At 38.6% G+C, this 22,324-nt stretch overlaps 1 protein-coding gene across 5 annotated transcripts in view; it reads left to right on the forward strand.

Moving 5' to 3' along the window:
* The window catches only part of LDLRAD4 (low density lipoprotein receptor class A domain containing 4), a 274,476-nt gene that overhangs the window by 127,117 nt on the left and 125,035 nt on the right, over positions 1 to 22,324 (forward strand). For all 5 annotated transcript variants that reach the window (XM_032691869.1, XM_032691842.1, XM_032691851.1 and 2 more), the window contains one exon: positions 6,794 to 6,934. In XM_032691869.1, the coding sequence (XP_032547760.1) occupies positions 6,794 to 6,934 (141 nt within the window). The remainder of the gene's footprint in view (positions 1 to 6,793; positions 6,935 to 22,324) is intronic.

Here is a 22,324-nt window from a genome sequence, read left to right on the forward strand (position 1 = left end):
AAGTTGCCTGATAAAACGGTCTAGTCTCAAGCTATTTGTAGTGCAAACAATATTTCAAAGAAAAAACAAGAAGCTGCTAAAGTAACATGATTTTTTATTTTAGATTCCTCTACATACCCAGTACTCTACAAATGTGATAAGTGGCACTGCTTGTGATTATTAAAGATTTCTTAAGATGAAAACCAACTAAGATAATTTTAAAATATTTACCATAATTCAAGAATTCTTTGAATTATGATTAAGGAGAACGAGATGTTAAGAAAATCTCATTTGCAGATACCCTTCTTATCTGCACTTGCCCATGATAATGACATTGTGCTTGACAAAAATTATAGGGTACGTATTTAATGTATTTTTAATCGTCTCCTCACGTAATTTCTCAACTGAAAACGAGAGTGTCATTAGCTGAGTCACCAGTGCTCCTTCCCTCCTTCTCCATACTTGATTTTGAAAACTCTGTTAGTACGTATAGAAATGTAAGAAGGCAGTGGGGCTCCCGAGGGGTTTGTCAGGACAGACTCTGGCAGCCGGTGCCCATCCCACTATCCCATCCAGGAGTAGAGCAGCTGTGGCTGGAGAGGGTGTCACAGTGCTTTGGTGGGGGTGTAAAGGATCTTTACACTCCCACCAAATGTGGAATAGGGGACGCAGTTCTCAGGTTTTGTGGAGAAGGTCTGGTGTTTCAGTACTCTGTGGGCATAAGCGGGCAGAACGTTGCCAGATCAGGAAAAGCAAGTGGGTAGATGGGCAGAAAATGCAAACCTGTACTCATACTGCCTTGGCGTTTTATGGAAAGGTAAATAGAACAGATCATTTATGAAGGTGGCAATAGAAGAGGCTTTCCTTTATTGGCCTTTTCTTATGATGGCAGAACTGGCAATTTGGGTGAGCCTGACAGTCTCTGAGATGACCTTGGAGAGGCTTGTCTGTTTGTGATGAGTGCTGTGATAGGAAGTGTTGTTTCCTCGTTCCTGGGGAGACATGCTCAGGGAAGCTGCTGGTTCCCCCTGCGAAGCTGTGGAGACTCACTGCGTGGGCAGGATGGAGGCTAAGTGACAGCAAGTCTCCTGAATTTAGATTTCAGTGTTGATGAAAACTCTTTTCATAATGCCTCAATGGCCTCCAAGAAGAGACCTTTCTTTTCACACCGGAGACAGGTATATATAGTGAAGAAAGATCACAGGCAAAAACCAACCTCACTGACAAATCTCAAAGAAAAAGGAGGTCTTTTGGTTGCCACCATGACTCCTGGCGTAATTTTGTTACCTTAATTAATTAAGGTAAGCTTGGTGAAATGTCCTAATGCCCTAAAAGTGAACCAAACAATAGATTTCACTACCTGTGTGCAAGAATATTATGTTTGCTTCCTTTAGCTACTGACATAAATAGTAACTCATTAAAGGGCATAGCTCCAGGCTTTGCTTTAAGAAGAAGATGAAAAGATAATTGCTGGATAAGCAAGCGGGCATGGGGGACTGCAAGAGTGTAGTAGCTGAGCAAATGAGACTGGTTGTGAACTAGTAGCAATCTTCTTTCAATCAGCCCGGTTTTAAGGCTGTAATCTCCCCTGGTCAGAGAAGGTCTCTGTCTCCACGATGCGTGGCTCCGAGAACAGCCTCGGTCCTGCGTGAGGCCGTGGGCACCGAGGGCAGGCTTCTGGTTGTGGCTTACAGCTCTGCTTCTTACTCTGCATAAGCTGATCCGCTTTCATTTTTGCTGGTATTCTGCTTGACATTCTTTTTGTGAAATGCTTTTTTGTTTTGTAAAGACCTATTTATCCCTCCCTTCCGTGCACCAATGGAGGTTTATTAGATCGTGTGGCAGCCTGCCATCTTCCTTATTAACCAAGCTTTTTCCCAAATAAACATGTTCCTTGTGTGCATGTCTCCTATTTATGATTTACTTCCCATTATAAAGCTACAATCTACAATATTAAAAATAATACACAGACAGATGTTTATGAGAGGTTGAACAGGGTTTTATTGTACTGACTCTGGTATTTGTGGTTTATATTTCTTTAATCTCTAGCAAAGTATGCTTCTTCCCTCCCTCTCCAATTTACTACTTCTGTCTCTTATTATCCTTTTAACAGGTGATGATGCCCTTTAAACATACTTTCTTTTAGGCTCTTACATGCTGCAGTATGAAGAGGAGTAAGAAGAAATATGATGACATACTTAAAATGGAGTCCTTATGTAAGAAATTAGAAATTAGACCTTTATTCTGGAGATCTAGATCCACCCGAAGGCAAAGAGATTTTCACCTTCCACTTACATGACCTCAGTAGGGTATTTGATCACCCTCTGCTGGCCGTGCTGCCCGGGCTGCTGCCAGTCCATTGGATTTTGGGAGAGTGCCTTTACGCTTCGGTTAAGTCCCAGACATCACTTAGGATTTCATTTTGTACATTCAAGCGCATTACTACAGTTTAGTCACAACAGTCTGAAATCACTGGCTGCATATATAGTTTTTTATTTTTTATTTGAATGGATGGAACAGAATTCTGCCCCTGGGTCAGATAATCATCTCAGAGCCATTAAATAAGTAACTGTGACATGCATCATAACAGTGGCCTAAGCCACCATATTTTTTCAATATGACACTTTGTTGCTTTTTTTTCTTGGCCTATGGTTGGACTTGCATTAGAAAAACAAACAGCACTTAGCTGTAATTAAAAATGCCCTACGGTAAGCGGAATGACAAAACAATGGGAATGCTGTTCATATGGATGAAGTCAAGTGTAAATGAAGTCTAAAAGAATTAAGTTGAATGCAAGTATAAAATTATCTTGTTGGCTATGCACAGAAAGCGTAAAATAAGCCTACCCAACACATCAGATCTTGCATTTCACAATAAAAAAAATCTGATCAGGGGAGTTTTCTGTATCATGATGCATACCCATCTTTAGCTGTTCAACAGAAACATAACCTTCAATTACTATTTGAAACTATTTGAAATGAAGTCATATTAATTAGTAATTGTATTTAATTATACATACAAGCATCTACCTTGAACATGTGTGCAATATACTTATTTGTACTACTTGCATGAAGTTTCTAAAAAATAGGAAATGTTCATAATAGTATTCTTAGCATTCCTTTTTTTTTTTTTTTCAGGGTAGTCTAGTTCTACCTGGAAGTATGTTTATTAAAACTTTATGTTGAAGAATCACTATATCATAAAGATAAATTTTTAAATTATGCTCCAGACATAATTATGAACGTAATTATAAGAAGGGTTTGATTTTTTCAACCTCCAGTAGCTGTCATCATGCTTCAGGTTTAGCTCTAGTCAGAGTCTTGCTGACCAACCGACTGATGTTTCAGTAATTGCCACTTGAAAATGAAAAGGGAAACTGTCTAGCTTTGAAACATTATTCATGAAAGAAGGATCATGCTGGCTTGTTTTCAGAACAGGAGCTTTTACCCCTGTTCTTGTCTAGACAGGCCAAGTACAAGACTTTGTACTGAAAAGGGCTCTCTGGTGTGTCATTAGGCATATTGGTCTGGTCTGGACTGGTCTGGATTTCCCTGTTGGAGTGTTTTGAGGTCACTCCCTGTATTTTGGTACAGACCTCTGCAGGTTTATTTCAGTTTGATGAAACTCTAATATTTGCTTTCTACTATCTCTTTCAAGCTGCATTACAAGGAAGGGTTCTTTTCTGGTTTTAGTAAAAGCAAACACTATTTAAATGCATTTACTATGCAAACTAATTTAAGGCACTGAATTTTGTTTACAAGTTACAAATACCAGATCCTAAGTATATTCCGTGTTCAGAAGTATCTGTATATTCATTGAATAATCTGTTTAATTAATTTGTCCCATTTCTACAATACATTTTTCCTTTGAATATTTCCTTCAGACTTCAACTGAACGTGATTATGCAGGCTAAGTTTTGTACTTTTGTGGCCTCCATTAGATATTAAATTTTTTTAGATATAGAAGTTATTTTTGCACATGCACGTGTGAGGAAAAAAAAAGGAGGTCTCAGCACTGTGCAGGCACTGCTCAGCAATAGCCAAGACGCTGTGTTTTATCGACAGTGTTTTGATCACAAATCCAAACTGCCACCATAGAGGCTGCTGTTACGAAGAAAGTTAACTCCATCCCAGCCAGGCCAATAGAGGATGACTGCTTCCTTGGCAAATAGATTTGGTGGGAGATCACAAGGCAATATGATTTTTGACATGTCCCCTTTTAAAATCAACACACAATTCCCGTGGTACCACGAGCAACCTTCCAGTCAATGTGGGCACATCAAATGAGGACAAGAGGCCCAATGACTCTTTTTTTTTAATGCACCTTGACAGTGGCAATTTTCACATATCTGAGGGAAGAAGGAAGTAGCCATAACATTTCACAAGAAAAGTTGATTGAGTCTGGTTTTTGAATCCAGGTTTCAATGTGATGTGTTATCTATGACAAAACCAAAAAACTCCGAACCAACACATCTTACAGCACAAATTCTTTCCTCTGGTCAGTCCTCTTACGATAATGTTAGTTAAAACGCAGAACTTTACGACTTTAATAATGCTACTAAAACTGTAATGCTTGAGTCTTTTGTCTGAAAACTGTATAATCTGGTGGCAAACAGAAACCAAGCGTTCTTAGCTTTAATTGCTTTTGAGTTTACATCTTGCTTGAGCATTTGCTGTCAGCCATAGGGGAAGCATGGAAAGCATTACATTAGGACTCAACACAAAGGCACTGGAAAGCATTAAATAGTGTAGCCAAAGTAGCATGGCAAATATTCTAACTTCAAGCAATATGGTGTTTGACATTTGTCTTTCAAATAGAAGCATTATGTTCTTTACCACTCTGATTTCATCCTGTGCTATATTCCTTTTCTTGTTCCACTTTCTTAATGAAATTGCAGAAACGAGTCCTAAAACATTGTAATTATTGTATTGCTAATATTGAGGCTGGTCTTTTAAGTCTGCTTTTGAAAACTAACTGTTAATGACCCACTTAGTTCCTTGAGTTTCAAATTCATTTGGTTATGAATTTTTTTTTATAGTCTATACTCAAAACATAAAATCTAAGCCCTTCAATGCCTCTTCAGTTCTGTATTGTAGCAGGGAAGGACAGGGCAGCAAAAGAATTGGGTAAAATACTTTGTTTCTACAGTATTTTATTCTACAGTTTTAATAGTTCAGGTACTACAGGGTTACATTGAAAAAGCTTAAAGTTGAGGACCTTATTTAGACAAATACTCACTAATTTTGTAAGTGCAGTTTGACCAAGTGAAAAAGAAAAATAGAGTTGTTGGTTTTTTTCCCCCACAGGAAATGCTTGTTTTCCTTGTGTAGCATTTTATGCCTTTTATTTATATTACTAAGTAGCATTTTATATGTTACAATGTTGATGCATACATTTTTTGTTGCAGCAGGTTCTTGCTGATATGTGTACAAAAATGTCATTAATATTCTTGAAAAGTGTTCAGAGTGAAGTTTGCAAATCACTTTTATCTACAAAAGAAATTTGCTAAGAAAAAATAATTTTTTGCCTTTCTGAAGTTTTTTTTCCTCTCCTTTGTTATTACCCTGCTTACGTTACACAACAGATTCATGTGAGTAAGTATCACACCACAGTAACTGGTTTAGGGGCTTTTTAGAATTGGAGGTCCTGTCGTATCAGTTCAGAGTAAGTGCAACTGCTGTTAAGATTAGAGGAAAGTCTCTCGCTGATCTTGTTGAAGATTAACAAATGATGTCTCTTTGCTGGGAAGAACCAGAAAATCATCATTCAGAAGCAGAACCAGCCAACCCAAACTGCAGCCTTAGGGAAGCCCAGGGTTCAGGGAACGGCGCTACTCTAATAAACTACTTGTGAGTGTTTCTGTTTGCTTTGCTTCTGCTTGTGAATGACAATCACCAGAATTTGTCAACATGCTGGTAATGTAATCATTAAATTATAATTTGTCTAGATATAATGTGTCCTCTGTTCTATATGTGTAGTGTATTTAACTTTGGAACAAGCCTAGTGAGAAAGCTTTTTATGATTGCATTTATATTTTTGTGAACATTTCTTAATTGCAACTTCAATATTTACTATGAAGCGTACTTTGTGTCATAGGAATTGCTCTCATGATAGAATCATATTTAGGGGAAACCGTTCTCTTTTTTTGGTAATGAAAAAAATGTGAAAACTGTATCATTTCTGCATATAGCATTCACTTTATAGGGTTTCAGAAGTTTATTAATTTTGTAAAGAACACTAGCATGTGGGAGTTCAGTGTGCAAACATCAAGCACTTGATTGCAATTAGCTGGGAGACTGGCAAATTGTCTTTGGGAGGGTAGTTAGGGACTAATTGTGTCCAGACAGGATTGGTCCTGGTTACAAACTGTTGCTTTACAGCTGAAGCAAGACTTTTTTTAATATGAGACAGTTATTATTTTTATTCATAGTGCTGTCTTTCCCCAAATATGCAAGGTGCCACACAAACATGTATAAGAACATGGTCTGTGTCCAAAGTGAGCTGTAGTCAACATGAACTATAAAAAATATTGCTTATTTTTAAAACAGTTGAATTTTGCCAAATGGCAAATCTGGTTTACTAGTGGATTGATTCTGATGATCAGGAATGTGTATTTATCAGGCATGTATATTTATACATGCAGTACTATAAATACGATACGGTTTATTTTGGTGCTGAAGTGCCAAAGACCCATCCACTATTACAGCACTTGCATGAAATATATAATCTTTAGTATCAGCCGTTCTAGCACTGAAGAAGGGTAGGCATCAATTTTCTCATACATTTTTTTTTTATTTCTTTTTTTGCCTTTCAGAGTGCAAATTCACCTGCGCCAGTGGTAAATGCTTGTATCTTGGTTCATTGATTTGTAACCAACAGAATGACTGTGGGGATAACAGTGATGAAGAGAACTGCCTGCTTGTAACAGAGCATCCACCTCCAGGCATCTTTAGTTGTAAGTACTGGCTCTTTGTGTGCATCCGTGTATGTATGCACATACAAGTCTGTTTGGAAACTTGGTCTGCAGTATGATATCAAGGGAGGGTGAGACAGAGAAAGTAAATACTGTTCTTCTCTGCACTAGCACGCTTTCTCTAGGTTTCTAAACATGGAAATTTGTACCTATGCAAAGGGAGTTTGTGTTGCAGACACTGAGGTTATAATCATGTGGATCATATGTGGCCTCTGAGAAAGACGGTGTAATTAAATAATTTGTTTTCCAAAGTTCTAAAAAATATTTTCTGCTTTGTCTGTGTAACAGTCTTTATATGCTACTAAGACTATTAAGAAAGTTGTAATCTTTCCAGTCATCATTCCTATTGATCAAATACATTTTATTGGTGCTGAGATCAGCATCATTTGGTAGGTCACTGACCTTTTGTAGGTATATATTTTATATATTTAAAATAGCTTTAGTTGCTGTTCTTTAGTGCATAAATATTGCACACAATGTGCTAGAGTTTATCACCAGAATTGCTTTTTTAATACTTTGCCCTCAGTGATGTACACTGAATTCAAACTTTGATTTTTGCTTTTGTTTGTTCGGCAATAATTTATTTTCAAATCACAATTCCGCTTTCTGGATGGGGGGTAAATTTTCCAATAATGTTTCTGATGTACAACAGAAGTGATGTTGTGTTACTATTGCTTTCCAAATGGTTTGGTTCTGCCAATACTGACATCCCTCAGCATGCTATTTCACTTCTGGTTGTGACTATGGCTTAGGAATATCTGTGTTGTTATTAAAAACAGGAATTGTAAGCAGCATATATCTGTAATTTTTGTAATGAATGCATGGGCCTATAAGCAGGATAAAATCAGTGTAGCAGATTCATAATAGAAAGTCAAATCAAGTGTTGAATATATGCTTTTCTTCCTCTGCCTTCTAACCTCCAAATGAACATGTTCCTAAATGTACACTAAATTCTTTTAAGTGTTTTTATACTTTGTGGTACTTTGGTACCTTTGCAGTGATTTCAGTGGCTTTGAAATAAAAACGACCTATATATTCTTTTGTGCTATTTCATTTTATTTTTGTTTTAATTTGTTTGGTTTTTAATGGAACTCTCTCCAAAGCCCCAGGACAAGTTGGTGATGGGTCCAGACCAAAATGTCATGTATTTGCCTATAACCTTGGCTTTTGAGTTGTAAAAAAAGTTATACCTTATTATTTCTTCATGCAAAACTTGCAAACGTATCTTTAAAGTTCAAATAGATGAATTTTTTTTTACTAGGATACTGTACAGCTCTTCTCTTAAACCAAGCCAGCACAACCATTTGTCCAAAAAGGGCCATGAAAATCACAGTGGTAGCAGGTGGAGGGAAGGGCTTTGGTGACAAGCAGCAGCTGGGGCATTGCAGATGGTGGCCCTGCGCAGCTGCAGTGTGACGGTGGCACCCTGTTGGGAAAGCTGGAACTTTCCCAAACCTTCTTAAACATGGGGTCTCATAACCTAGACACTGGTGGTTTTTCAGGACCCCTCTATGTTGGTGGCTGTCATGCAGTAATCACAGCAGCGTGATCCAGGATCTGCAAACTTCCTGGTCTTCCCCTAAGTCACATCTGTCCCCTCAGGCATTGCTGTAGCTCCCGAACAGGCATGTTTGTGCCTGAAGACAGGTGTGCCTGAAAGGGGAGCAGTGCTGGTCAGCTGGCTAGTCATCCCCTCCCCTCCAGCAACAAAGTTTATCTGGACCAAGCCAAACTAAATGTGTCTCTGAAAAACCTTCAGCAGCAGGTTTCGTACTGCTTTCATTGCAGTTGGTGTGTTTCACGATCCTGTCTCTGTAAAGTCATGCAAGTCAAGGTGGCAGCGTTTTTCTTAGTTTTCAATGGACTTGGAGAAAAATAGCTTCCTCCTCAAATCAGCCTTTTACAGATGTGAGGACTCTTACCACTCATCTGTTAGTTTCCCTCTGTGAGAGTTAAAAAAAAAAGCCAAAAAAACCCCAAACCCAGAGTTCCTTTGTATTAATTGTTTCCTTAAATCTGTTGTATTCGTTCATTTTCTGATTCTTTCTAAAATATGGTGTCCAATAGTCCTGCTATTTGAGGCTTCCCAAGTGCTGAGTGAAGAGGAATAATTAGGTAAACAGTCTTATTAAGTCCTTCAAGAACTGCATTTTGCTGGTTTTGCAACAGCGTTGCAAATGAGGAGTTTGTAGAGGAAATATCTGATGCATTGCTAGGAGCATTTGGAAGTGTTTAACTTTTTGCTTACCTTGGAGCAGAGAAAGAAATTCATTTTTTTGTTGCATTTGGGGATATTGACAGTGTCTGTACTTTTTCATTGCAATAAGGACTGTGTGACAAGTGCTGGTAAATAAAGGGACTTCAGTTTTAAGTAAAAAAAATCAGATCCTGGTGAAACAGAATCCTAATGGTGAAACAAAGAGAAAAAAGATTGAAGCCAGATGGAAAAATAATACAACCATAAACAGTATTTAAGTTATATTTATCATGTTTAGGCTGTTAAACTGTAGAAACCAGTGCCACTCAGTAATAGGAAAGAACATTATTATGGACATGTCAGTTGGTTGTGATGGCTTGTTCCAGCTTTGAAAAAATGTTTTTAGAATACTTGCTGAAGTGAGGTCCCCAGGCCTTAAAGGGATGACATGTTGAATTAAGAAATGTGTGCATGCTTTTGCTCAATGATTTTAATGGGGATCCCTACCGGAGTACACCCGAGTGTATGCTCTTGAAATGTCCCAGCTGAGGAGGCTACCTCTCAACATAAAACTACATACATTCATTGGCCTCTAATTAGTAATAGGACAGTAATACAGCTCAATAAGAAGAAAACAAGTGTTGAAAAAAAAATCACTTGAATCTCAAACCAAGAATTTCTTTCTGATCAGTGTTATATATCAACTCTGTTCTTACATCTTCTTGCTTGTGTGCAGTTCTTAAATGGAAAGGAAATTGTTGAAAGGAGCTACTTTTAATTTTGTGCTGGTCTACATCCAAGCAGCGTGGCCTGTTTCTCTCATGGACTGCCCTTGCCTTTACCTACAACATGTTTTCACTACAGCGGTATGCCTTCCCCTCAGCTGTTTGTTCAAAGAATCCCTTTCTCATGCTGTATTCAAACCTTCTATCCTCCTGTGGTGGAAAAAATATTCATCTCATTTCACAGTTATGCACAGACTGCCCCCAAACAATGTCTAGATAAATAAATTTTCATATGAAAATTCTGCTTTAGTTTATTTAAGCAGTATGTGCCATGTTAGCAGTAGCCCATATTTCCCCGCTACTGAAGCATTTCTCATTTGTGTTCTTGCCAGCAGCCAATTCCAGAATGTCTTCTTGGATCTTTTTGTTTAATTTAGTTAAGTTGCATGAGCAATGGTATAGAAAGATAATTTTTTGTGGGTGATCTGCTTCCTGGATCTCATGATTATAGGAGATACTATCTTACTGTGTTGGAGAAGTTTAGATCCCCTAGACCTAGTGTTCCTCTCTCCTTGCCATTCTTATGTATATTCACTGTGATAACTGTTAATTCCATCTTTTAACCAACAGAATGGTTGAGGTTGGAAGAGACCCTAAAGGTCATCTAGTTCCAACACCCCAACTGTGGTAGGGACACCTTCTACTGAAACAAGTTGCTTAAAGCTCCATCTAACCTAGCCTTGAACACTTCTGAGGATGGGGCACCCACACTTTCTCTGGGCAAGCTGTTCCAGTGTCTCCCCACTCTTGCAGTAAAGAATTTCTTCCTAATATGTAATCTAAACTTCCTCTCAGGCCATTACCCCTTGTACTATCACTACATGCCCTTGTAAAAATGTTGCTACCAAACTCAATGTCTCACGTGTGCACAGTAAAATAAAACGTGTATTTCTGCAGCCCTTTTTTTTTATTAATTTTGCTTTGCTGACTTGTACATAGGGCTTCCTTATGCTGCTGTGTGGACAATTTATTCTGTATAGCGCAGAGAAATCAGTGGGCAGCTGAGGGAAATCTGTACCACATCTGAGGTGTGTGAGAGTCTGATTTTAGATGACACAAGTGTCAGTCCAGCAAGTTGGTCAAAATACATGCTAAGGCATTTAAGCTGAGCATGTCAAGGTAACAGATTGCCTGGTATATATTGGGACTCAGGTTTGGTGATGCACATTGAAGCATGCCTCCCCTCCTCAGAGGACACCCCAGTATTATTGCACCTTTCCCTGCAGGTCGCTTTCTGCATAGCCCACATCAGCTTTCAGTAGGGCTACTTGTTTTTATTTTCATCAGCTATAAAGACTTATTGATTGAGATAATGGAGATGACTGTTCTTTTAACACTACTTGGAGGTCAAGGGTGTACTAAACAACACAAAGGGGTGATAGGAAAAGTGAGGTGAAGAGTGGAATTTTAAACATTGCAGACTTGGCCCTGGGAGCAGCTTGCTGCTCCATGTGACCTGCAAAATTTGGACTCCCAAGAACTGAAACAATGTGGCTGCTTCTAGCAGAACACAGTTCATTTGCTTGAGCATTTCCCTTTGTTTCACAACAAATGATCAGCCTGCCTTGTCCTGCTAAAAGTAAATTAGGTTTTGAAATGGGAAGCGTAGTCTGTTGTCTGCAGACTACAGTGTCCAAGTCATGTCTCATTGAGAAGGGTTGTGATGGTGGAGATTTTAGTTTATATAATTGTTTGGTAGAAAACAGTACAGGTAGTTATCTTTGCTGTGATCAGTACGTGTTTGTGGGCATATCAAACACAAATATTGACAGGCTTGAGACTTTACAGGAGAGTGAAATAAGTGAGAATGAATCCTTCTTGTCATGTGCAAATTATGTCTACATCAAATTTCAAGTTGTCATCATTGATGGAGGTGATGTGTCATGGCTGTTTTGGCATAGAAGAGTTTGCTGTAGGAGTTCATTTTCCTCTGCAAGGTAAAAAAACCCAAACAAATCAAATATATAGCTCTCCCTTTCACCACCCCCACCTACTGCTGTCAGCTCTGAGCCTTGTAGGGATCTGCAGGGGGTTGGAGAATGATTCTGTTTTAAAAACAAAAAGCTCAATCAAAGGAAAATATTTTGTTTAAAGAGACCTTTGGCATCCCCCTCTGACTGTGACACCGAATTTGTGCAGATAAAAACAACCGCTTAGATTTACATTTTGATTGTGCTTCTGCTTTCATGTGTGCCGGGCTGTCCCACTTCAGGTGAAATTTATCCATTTCTTTAAATATTTAGCAGTCTAGCGTTGATGTTAATGAAAGTCTGGCACTGCTATTTTGAGCATTGCAACAATGATAGTAATTTTCAGTGTCAGATTACTGCTTCTCGGAGGAAAAGGGAGATGGGAGGAGGGAAGAGCAGGAAAAAAAAAAATTGTTTCGGCTCTAATAGAGTTTGTCATCAGCCTGGCTGTGCCAGACAGATGGATCATGAATACTGTCTAGACGCTCTCTGCCTGAGTGGAGCTGTGGTCTCTAAGGACAAGCAGTGAGACGCCGGCTTAAGTGACTGGGGAAAGTCAGGACGTGCTCCCCTCTCACCAGATAGCGATCTGGGCTGATCCTGCCCGGCGGTGCTGCGAGCCGGTCAATACCGATCTCAGCTGAAACTTGGCTATTATGGGGCTTTAGGGGGGAAAGGAGAGGGATGTTGTTACGACGGTATTGATTTCAGTTGCATCTGCCCAGGGACCGCGGGGTGATTTAGCCGGGAGTATAGATCTCGGGAGGGGGGTGGATTGGGAGAGCTATCATCTGGCCGTAAAGCATATGCCATGAAACTGCACAGTCACCTGTATTTAGCGATTGCTTTAGTCACAGTATATGCTTGAAAATGCTTACTTGCTTGCTTATGTTTTCTTTATTTGGCCCGCTTGTTCAGAAGGATTCATTTCTTCTCCCTACCCGGGGCTCCCTATGTCCCTCGCTGTTAAGATGAGGTTACATGAGGCTGCCTACAGTTTGGAAAGGAGAAGCTGTGGTAAGCAGGTGAGACCCATAGCCTAGGGCAGATCTTGTGCTGTTTAGTGATCTCTCGTGTACTTATCCCTTCTCTGTCACTAAGCACAGTTAATGATAAAGAGATTTCTAATGTAGACAGAGTGATAAATATTTTTTGACGAGTGGAGTTTTAACAAAAACTCAGTGTGATTCGTATGCTCAAGTATTTAAAAAGCAAGAGGTTCTCTGGGGTTCTGATTATGGAACAAACCACATTGCTCTGGATTTCAGTTCTGTGTATATGTAACTGAATACTAAATACATATTTTTATTTAGAAAATCCAGTTGGTTTTCAGCCTATAGTGCAGTCTTGTTTCTTGAAGTGCTATAAGTAGATTCTGTGCTTTGTTTTGAAATAATTTCGTCTTTACTTACTTTTGAAGCACATCATGGGATGTTAGCAATTAATAGAAGCTTGAAAATTTGAAAAAAAAGTAAAACATTAAGGTGACTCCTGTATTTTCCCTTATTATTTTGTATGTATTTTTTAAAACCACTTTATTCTCTGATGTTTGATAAATGGAATAGAATGCTGATCCCATGAATTCTGTAACAAAACTGTGGTGGAATTCAGTAATGCTGGGGGTTTACCTGTTCTTCGTCTGGAACCTTACACTGTTTGTGACTCGGACAAGCCAGACACACACATATGTGGCCAATAACAACCATGAAGTATGCTGGTAGCACATCAGGTGTTTCCATCTGCTTACAAACAGGGCTGAACTCGGCTCCTGGTAAGGAGTTTTCATGTCACAAAGTTTCCGCTGAACATGAATCATATTTTTACAGTTAATGAGAAAAGAAAGAAAAATTCACAATGCTGTGCTGTTGAAAATGTGGGAATCTCACTAGCTCTGAAATACTATTTTAGTAATTTGCAGACTATGTAAGTCAGTTGTATCACATTTAATTGAGATCTAGAAAAAATGTTTGTTAGATCTGTTTGTGTTTGCTCTTCATACACATTTCATTCACCCCTCCTCCGTTCCTGTTAACTTTTAGGAAACTTCATCCAGTACTACACATTACCCTTCAGTACAATTATGCTGTGTAATGCTGTGCTTTCTCCTGTTCCCTTTTTTGGCTACTGATTTCTTATAGATGCAAAAGAGAATTTTAAGTGCTGAACCTGTAGCTCAGTACTGTATTAAAATTCTCATTCAAAGACTGACTAGCTTAAGGTTGGAAATCCCAGAGCAGTAGTGCCAAGCACAATGTGACTTTTTATCTTATGGATATACTTGACTCTGCAAGAGACCAGAACTCCTCCTGGACCACTGGGAGGCTGGGAAAAGACCTCCCAGAGACTGTGAAGGCACCCTTTTTACACACTGTTTTCTGCACCAGAAGTGCATAGTAGCATAAACGTTTCGTCAATGCTGGCCTAAAACTCAAGTATGAAAACCACACTACAATCACAGATCACAGGCACAATCTTCCCCTGGAGAGTGGAAGAGAATAAACTGCGAGGCAATTATTTTCAGACGTTATTTCACGTACACTTAGTAGGTGCTCGAAGAGGACATCAGAAATCATATAGAGTGTAACTGAGCAACTTTTGTTACTTTTATTTTCAAGTCCACGTTAGTAAGTATTGTTCACTGCTGCCCTTCCTCACTATATTTTCATTTGCAGGTGTCACATGATACTGTGCACTAGAAACTGCCTAGCTAAACCTCTGTAAATTTTAGATGCTGTTCTGAATTCCTGCTATGTGAATTTTAAAGCTACTGCTTTCCCCATCATTCATTCAATTCACATTGGTTATTGCTGGTAAATGCTCATTAGGAGTACTGCATTTGTACTGTGTTTGCACTTGGCTAGTAGAAGAGTGAAGGAGTACTCAGGAGTTATTTCTTCTGTATAGCATTGGAAGCTGTTCAGGTGCTTAGGTAGTATGAAGATAACTTGTATTTTCATATAGTTTAAAGTTTTTTGTGAGTTGTGTTTTTTTAAATAAAATTATTAAAAAACCATGTAAGAAAGGGACACAATCAAACTAGATGACCTTCCTTTTCTAGCAATGCTGCAGCCTGTGATTTGATTGCTTTTCATTCTGCATGCGTGTCTGACCATTTATCTTGAGAAACTCTTCATCTCCCTGATGAAATGAACCACCTTAATTTTTCTTGAGCAGGCTCATTGTCTCCTTCTGCTTTAAAGGAACAGATGAAATGAAGGTGAATTGGGAGTTTGCTTGTAAGTTCTGGTATGAATAAATGCACTCTGAAAACTTTCTGAAGTTTCTATGTAGATTAACCTACAGGATAGTGCTCAAATTGATGCCTGTGCTTTTCAGTGATCTCTACAGTGGTCTGTATTGTGAGTGAAATGATGTTTTTCACTATCATGGAGTGTTCAACCAAAGCATGTTGCTTTGGTCATTAGTGTGCAGGCTGGAAAGCCTGAGAAACTCTTATTTTCTCAATGGTTTTGCAAGCTCTTGAAACTGGAATAAGCCACTGTTACCTCTTGTGGTTGCTCCCTCACTTGTCCCTGTGCAAGTGTTTGAGAAGCAACACAGGAATTGGGTTGGTGACTGGTCTGATTTGGATGAACTCAGAGAAACTTCCACTTTGTTTTGGCTAATGTCATGTCTTTGATTCTGTTCTCAGCTCAGCTGTGCAAACTTTTGTGCTTGCACAAAGCAGGGGAAAGTACAAGTGTCTCTGTTCAGTGGTGCTTTATCTTTGACTGGTTTAAAGGTTCCATACCTTAGTCCTTGCCTCTTTACAGTATATGCTAAAAGACCTTTCCAGTATATGCCAAAAGAGTTTGGGAATTAAGAACTAACTGTTGCTTTCCTTTTTCACCAATTCTGAAAATCTTATCATTTGTCACTTTTTGCAATAGCGAAATGAAACAGAAAAGTGAAGCATCAGAATGGGTCTTTCATGACCACCCATGGGCCTGGGTTCATTCAAAATGAATTCCGTTCTAGGATGACGTAATATACCATTTTGATAACCAAGTCCAGTTTGGCTCAAGTCATGGGGCTTTATTAGAATAATGTTTGCTAGTTAAATGAGTACATAGGAACAGCTGTCCTGCTTCAGATCAAAGGCCCAGCTAGCCCAGTACTGAATCTGGCACTGGCCAGTTGCAGATGCTAAGTGAAAGAGAATAGGCAAATTAGATTAACAGTTGTACTTTTTCCCGTAAACCTGATTCCTTGGAGGAATGCTGCACTGCTTTTCATGAAGAGCATGGGATTTATGTCCTCTGGAGAGAATTTGGTGTTTAGAAAGGGCAGGAATTGAGATAAAGAGAAAAAGTCTCATTTCACAAGTGTGAGAATGAGCGAAGATCCACCAACCCTTTGCTCACCAGTAGATGTGTGGGCACATTGGTTACTTTTATATGCAGCATATACTTTCCATCTTAAGGCATTCTGAATGTAGGACACAAGCTAGAAGGTGCTGAATTTATGTTAGCCGGAAAGACTATTTGCTTGGGTCTTTTCGCTTATTTTGTGAGGAACAGATATTTTCAATTTCTCTAGGCTTACTGTTTTTTTTCTGAGTGATGTTGGGAGTTTTTTTAGTCAGGATTTCTGGACTGCATGACAGCTTTATATTTAATGGTGAATCAAGTTCATCTTGTGATCAAAGTAGGCTTAAATTTGTCTTAGCTGTTTAAGAAAACAAATGCATGCACAAAGTTTACTGCATGTAGAAAACACAGTTGTCACCTGTGACTGTGCAGCACACACAGGCATTAAATACTGTGGGAGTACGTGTGTATATTGCAGCAGACTTGCACTCGTTGTTTTATGTACGTGCATGTTGTATGCAAACCTACGGAGGGAATACAGACTGGTTAGCGTTAAGAAAAATATCATCAGCATAGAAATATCTGTATGTCAGTGTGTCAGCTTCTGTGAAAACACAAATGGGAATTTCTGTCTTTGTTTAAAAATAGCCAGTTTTTAATTACAGTTTTAGGGTTAAAATCAAGGCTAAAGTAGAATTTCACATTCTGTTTAGACCATCAGTGACACAGTTGACCAACTCTTTATACAGAACCACTGTTAGGAGCTAAAGAAAAACAGATCAAGACAATGAGTTGTTAAATGTGTTTTGTATGTGTTAGATGACTTTTCTAGCTTAACAATGCAGTCTAGGAGACTAGAGATGAGAGTAACACAGCATTAGTCCAACCATACACGATAACATCACAGCTCTACTTATCTTTCTAGCAGTATTGCTACACTGGTAGCTTCCTCTTTCCTTCTCAGTTTTCTCCTTGTTCTTTCATGCTGTTTGGTATCACTGTGTCATAGTTTCATGAAAGCAAGACAGATTAAGGATCTAGGGGGTGTAGAGATAATAGTGACGCACTACGTGAATACCGAGTCTGACACCTAGTAGCACCTTGATAGAAATGGAAAGCTGTGATCACAGTATTAAAATATGCTAACAAGCTGAAGGAGCTAATGGGCTTAATTTTTGCAGTACAGATGTTCATCTGACACTTGTGCTGAATGCAATAACAAATGTGTGGGGGCTGGTGGTGAAATTATTGTGTTCTTGGCAGCACAGTTCTCCAAACCAATTTTTCTTTCTTGATATTTTACAAAGATTTAGAATGTTCTTTTTTGTCCAAGATAAAAAATGTATAAACGAATTGATATGACTAAGGCTCGTCTTCATTCACACAGGGGGTTCTGAGAGATTTGGTGCATCCATGTGTTTGGTGGTGGGGATTGGTTTTTCAGTTCTTGGATAGTTCACGCTCTGCATCTCCTACTAAATTTCAGATAGTTTTATTGTTGTTGATTTCAAAACCTAGTTCATCTGGCTGAAGTAAACCATCTGTTTTGAGAAACTGTAGAGCCACAGTCTGATGTAAAGGTCATCTCCCTGTGTTTTCCAGAGGAGAGTCAGTAGTCTCCTGGAGAACAGTCACAGTGGCCTGTTTTCCACTCCAGTACGTCAGCCTGATGACCCATCTCATGGCATTTCACGTGTTCACTCTCTTCCTTCGTGGTCAATGCTTTGCAGCTAATGCAAGAATGATACTGCCATTTTGCAGAATCCTTCAGCTGTGTCAATAGAAAACAATCTTGATTTATTGCCAGGAGATTCAGATATTCCTGAAGAAATTACCTTTCTTACCAGTCCAAGATTTGCTAAACATTGTTGGGAATCATTATGTTGCAAACCTCCTCTTTTTTTTCCCCTCCCTGACAAAGGTACTGGCATGTTTGTTTTAATTACCAGGATGAAAGGTGCATGTGGCTTTTGTTTGTAGTAAGCTGCTGCTCTCACTGTGAATACCTGTCACTTTTGATAGGCTGCTACAATCTAGATGATCAGTCAACTGACCCTGAGTATTTGGGGCTGGTGGTGCTCCTCCAGCAAATGCATTTGCTATGTTATGTAACACAGGTTTCAAACCACATCCCCTTTTGACAAGTCTCTTAGATAATGTATGAGGAAAAGAAATTTCACTGATGTTAGAAAACTAAAGGAAGGACTGAAATGATATGAGGATTGGAAGACTTGGCAATCAGTGAATAGGTCTCTCCAACAGTTCCAAGTTTGCTTGGCATCTCTGCCACAAACTTCCTATACAATCCTGATCAAATCATTATTTGTTTTTTCCTTAATTTCTTTATTTAAAAATGGAGATAATGATGTTCATCTGCTTTGCAGATTAAATTTTTATGTGGTCAAAAAACATGCAAAGAGATGTTAAACTGTAATAACCTCAGAAAATGGGTGTTATGTACTGGAAAAAAATACAATTATAAGCTGACAGAGAGAATAAAATTAGAAAGTCTGTGCTTTGTGTTATACGTTAACATTGACACTTGCTGTCCAATATTAAGAAATGTATATTTAATTTTTCACTTGTATGTCAACATCTAAGAGCAAGGAAATAGATATGCATGATAGTTTCTAAGTTGGTACATAATTTGCATTAAAATGTGACTAGAGACAGAAGAAGAGGAGGGATTTTCATCAGTCAACTACAATTCCACAATTAGAACAGAATATCTTAAAACATGGTGAATGTAATGCAATGTAATGATGTTTGGTGGTGTTTTAGTGAAGTTTGAAGAAGAAGGTCAGAAGAATTTAATCAGATGAGGTCAGCAGTCAACAGGATGATGGATGAAATTCAATCCTGATGAATGCAAAGTAATTCATACTGGAGGGCAAAGTATTAATACATTTTATTAGGTCCTAATTAATTGTGTAATTTAGGAAAAGGACCACTAAAAAGCATCACTATGAAAGGCTGAATGAAGACCTCTTCAGAGAATATAGTTGTGGTCAGATAAAGTATTTTGAGTCAATAAAAATAGGATGTGAAATGTTATGATGCTGCTACATAAATCAACATTTCACCTTTATTTAGAATGCTATCTTCAAGTGTTGCTGTAGCACAGAAACATGTTGTGGATGTAGAAAACATAGGAAAACAGCAGAAGGAAGTTGTGAACAGACCTAGATATGAATAGAACCCAAAAAGTTTGGAATTGTTTGCTCATGAGTCCAGATAAAGGGTGGGGAAACAAAAAGGTACACAGAACTATGGACGTGGAACAGAGGTGGCTCAGGCACTTAGGCTGTGTGGTAAGATTAGAAGATCACTCAGTACAATTCAAAGCTGATACAAAAGAAATTTTTTCACACTTTCTGTCTTTAGGCTGTATAGCTCATTACCATACAATGCTTTTGAGGACAGGATTTAGCAATATTTAAAGAAAGGAGGACACTGAACGCTGAGTCCACTTGTGTGTAGTCTATCCAGAGGGGAGTAGTTAGGAAACATATAAGGCTGAGGTTTCAGGCATTAAATTAATTTCTAGCTATAAGATTGGGTTAAGAGCTTGAGAGGACATTTTCTTATTCTTTTGGAGAACTGAACATCCTCATCCAGGAAGACAAGCACATAGGTTCCTAAGTGGGGTGTGAAACTGAACTCCATGGTAACGGGCTTGGAATACTGTTCGTGGCAGCTTTGATCGAAGTCCTTACGTGCAGATTCCCTGACTTAAGTAATTTCTGATATTGCATGTAACAACCCTCTGTCATATCTTATAAAGCAGAAAGCTGGACTGTCTTGTCTATCTGTTTTTCATAGAAGGTGGTTAACTAGTGAGGCTGGCACATTGAGTTGCTCAACAAGTGAAAACTGTGGTCTCTCAGTCAGCCTGTGCTGGATTGCCTATTGCACACCACGCTGTAGCCCTGGGAGGGGTGTTGAGCACATCCCCAGCGCAGGAGAGCACAATGACTGGAAGAGTGTACTAGGAATTGCAGAGGAAGTCTGTTTAAGCAAGCAAGGTTTGGAATTAAATATGTTGCAATATGGATTGGTATTTGATTCTTTGAAGTTTCCTATGGCTCTTCCGTCCATTAGGCTCATGTAGTTAATAAACCAGACATTGAGAAATGTCTGCTCCTTAAACAAGATGTACTGAACTTCATATGTAAATGCTCAACAGTAGTGGACGACATTTGTAGATCTTCTAGCAGGAGGTGATAACAGTTTCTTTGCTTATTGCAACATAAGCTATTAATTAGGACTTTCAGAGAGAAATGTGTGTAGGCTGTGAACATGCAGAGTGATACAGAGAGGTGGGAAACAGATGTGTGGTCACATATGCACCAGCCAGCTATTACTCAGATACCATCCCTCTGCTAATTAGCAGCTGGAATGTTGAATAACGTTGGTGTTTGTGCGATTGCTTGAGTGCAGTCTAGCATCTGGTTTTCACACTTGTCTTAATCGCTACACAGTGATAAGTAGCATGCTTCAATTAAAACTGTTTTGAAAGTGAGGTATCTAGAACTTCCTAGTTACAACAGATTAATTTCTTGGTGTAGATTACTGTAAGTTTAGGGCCATCAGCTTTCTATACCCTCGAAGGGCCAGCATTTAGGTTAACACTGGAGAGGAAATCTGACTCATCCATTTTGCTCTCTGTCATGCTAATGAACCCAGTCTCTGCCATCTCAACTTCAAACTACCCCCTTGGTGATTCTCACTGTACCTCTTTCAGTGACAAGTCAGCAAAAGCAGCCAATTTCTGAGCTGCTGTAGCTGGGGGAATTACTTGATAATATTACCTGTATGACAAGAGGCTCCTTAGGAAAACTGTTGCAATTTATCTAAAGTTTGTATTTTACTGTATTATCTCTAAGATATTTGATACAAAGTGTTAGTATTTCAAATTGCTATACATCCTAAAAATACATGTATGCCTGCACATACACGTGCATATATTCTTAGAACAGACTTTTTTCTTTTGTGAAGTCCAGATCCATGACACATTTCAGTCCCGCACATCATTATAGGAACAGGCAATACCAGACAACACAATTATTGTTGCCACACTGGGTGTATAAATTATCTAGTGCTCTGTACTGTGCTTTATTCCAGGTAAAAAGACACATCTGTAGATCAGAAAGAGTGACTCTAAATTTGATGCCAGAACATAAATGCAGAGATGATTTTTCTCTGATCCAGTTTCTGCATTTGTAAAATGTTTCTCATGCTTTTCTGAAACAACTTCCTTCCTTATCTGTATGAAAAAGCTTGTGAATTAAAAGAGCGCTTCTAATCTTCCAGGTAGCTGGGGAAATAATCCCTCTTACCCCCCTCCTCTTCTCCCCCTCTTCATCTTCCCTCCCCACATAATGCTAAAACACTGTTTTTCCTCCCACAGTTGAAAGGTGTATTTTGCAGAATACAGATGAGATATTTGTTGGCTAGCAAAAAATAAAGCAAAACAAGAGACACATCTTTCAAGTACAAATGGAGCTTTAGAGATCTCTGTTGGAGAGCCCAATTTCTATGTGAGCACAACTGTTTCTCCATATTGCCTGGAACACTTCAGTTATATATTTGGCCACACTTTCTATTATGGATTCTCTAAAGACATAATTTGTCAAGCTAATAACTGTGTACAAAAATGTTTATGCACAATAAAAATGGGTTTCAGAGACTTTTGAATTGCATCCACAGATACAAATTTTTGCAGTACTTTGCGATATACTACACTGGATTAGCTAATAGTAATAATAATAAATAGGATTCCTTTCTCCATTTGGCAGGGTTAACTGAGCTTAGCTGCTTTGAACCATATCAGTTAGATTTTTATTTCTTTTAAAATATTTCTAAATTTTGGCCTCTCTAGTGAAGAAGCAGAAGTATTATTTCAATATCAAGATCTTGCTTGCATAGCATGTTTTCATTACACTGGTGGTCTCTGACTGAAAAAGAACGATCACAGACTTTATAGCGTATTTTTAACTAGGTGGATAAATGTTTATTATAGGAAATGTGTGTATTTTTTTAAATCTAGGTAGAAAATTTACCTTAGTAAACTACAGACTGCATAGGTTCTTTATAGAAATTATTGCCTT

This window comes from Chiroxiphia lanceolata, chromosome 1, assembly GCF_009829145.1.
Source record: "Chiroxiphia lanceolata isolate bChiLan1 chromosome 1, bChiLan1.pri, whole genome shotgun sequence".
NCBI classification, from domain to species: Eukaryota; Metazoa; Chordata; class Aves; order Passeriformes; family Pipridae; genus Chiroxiphia; species Chiroxiphia lanceolata.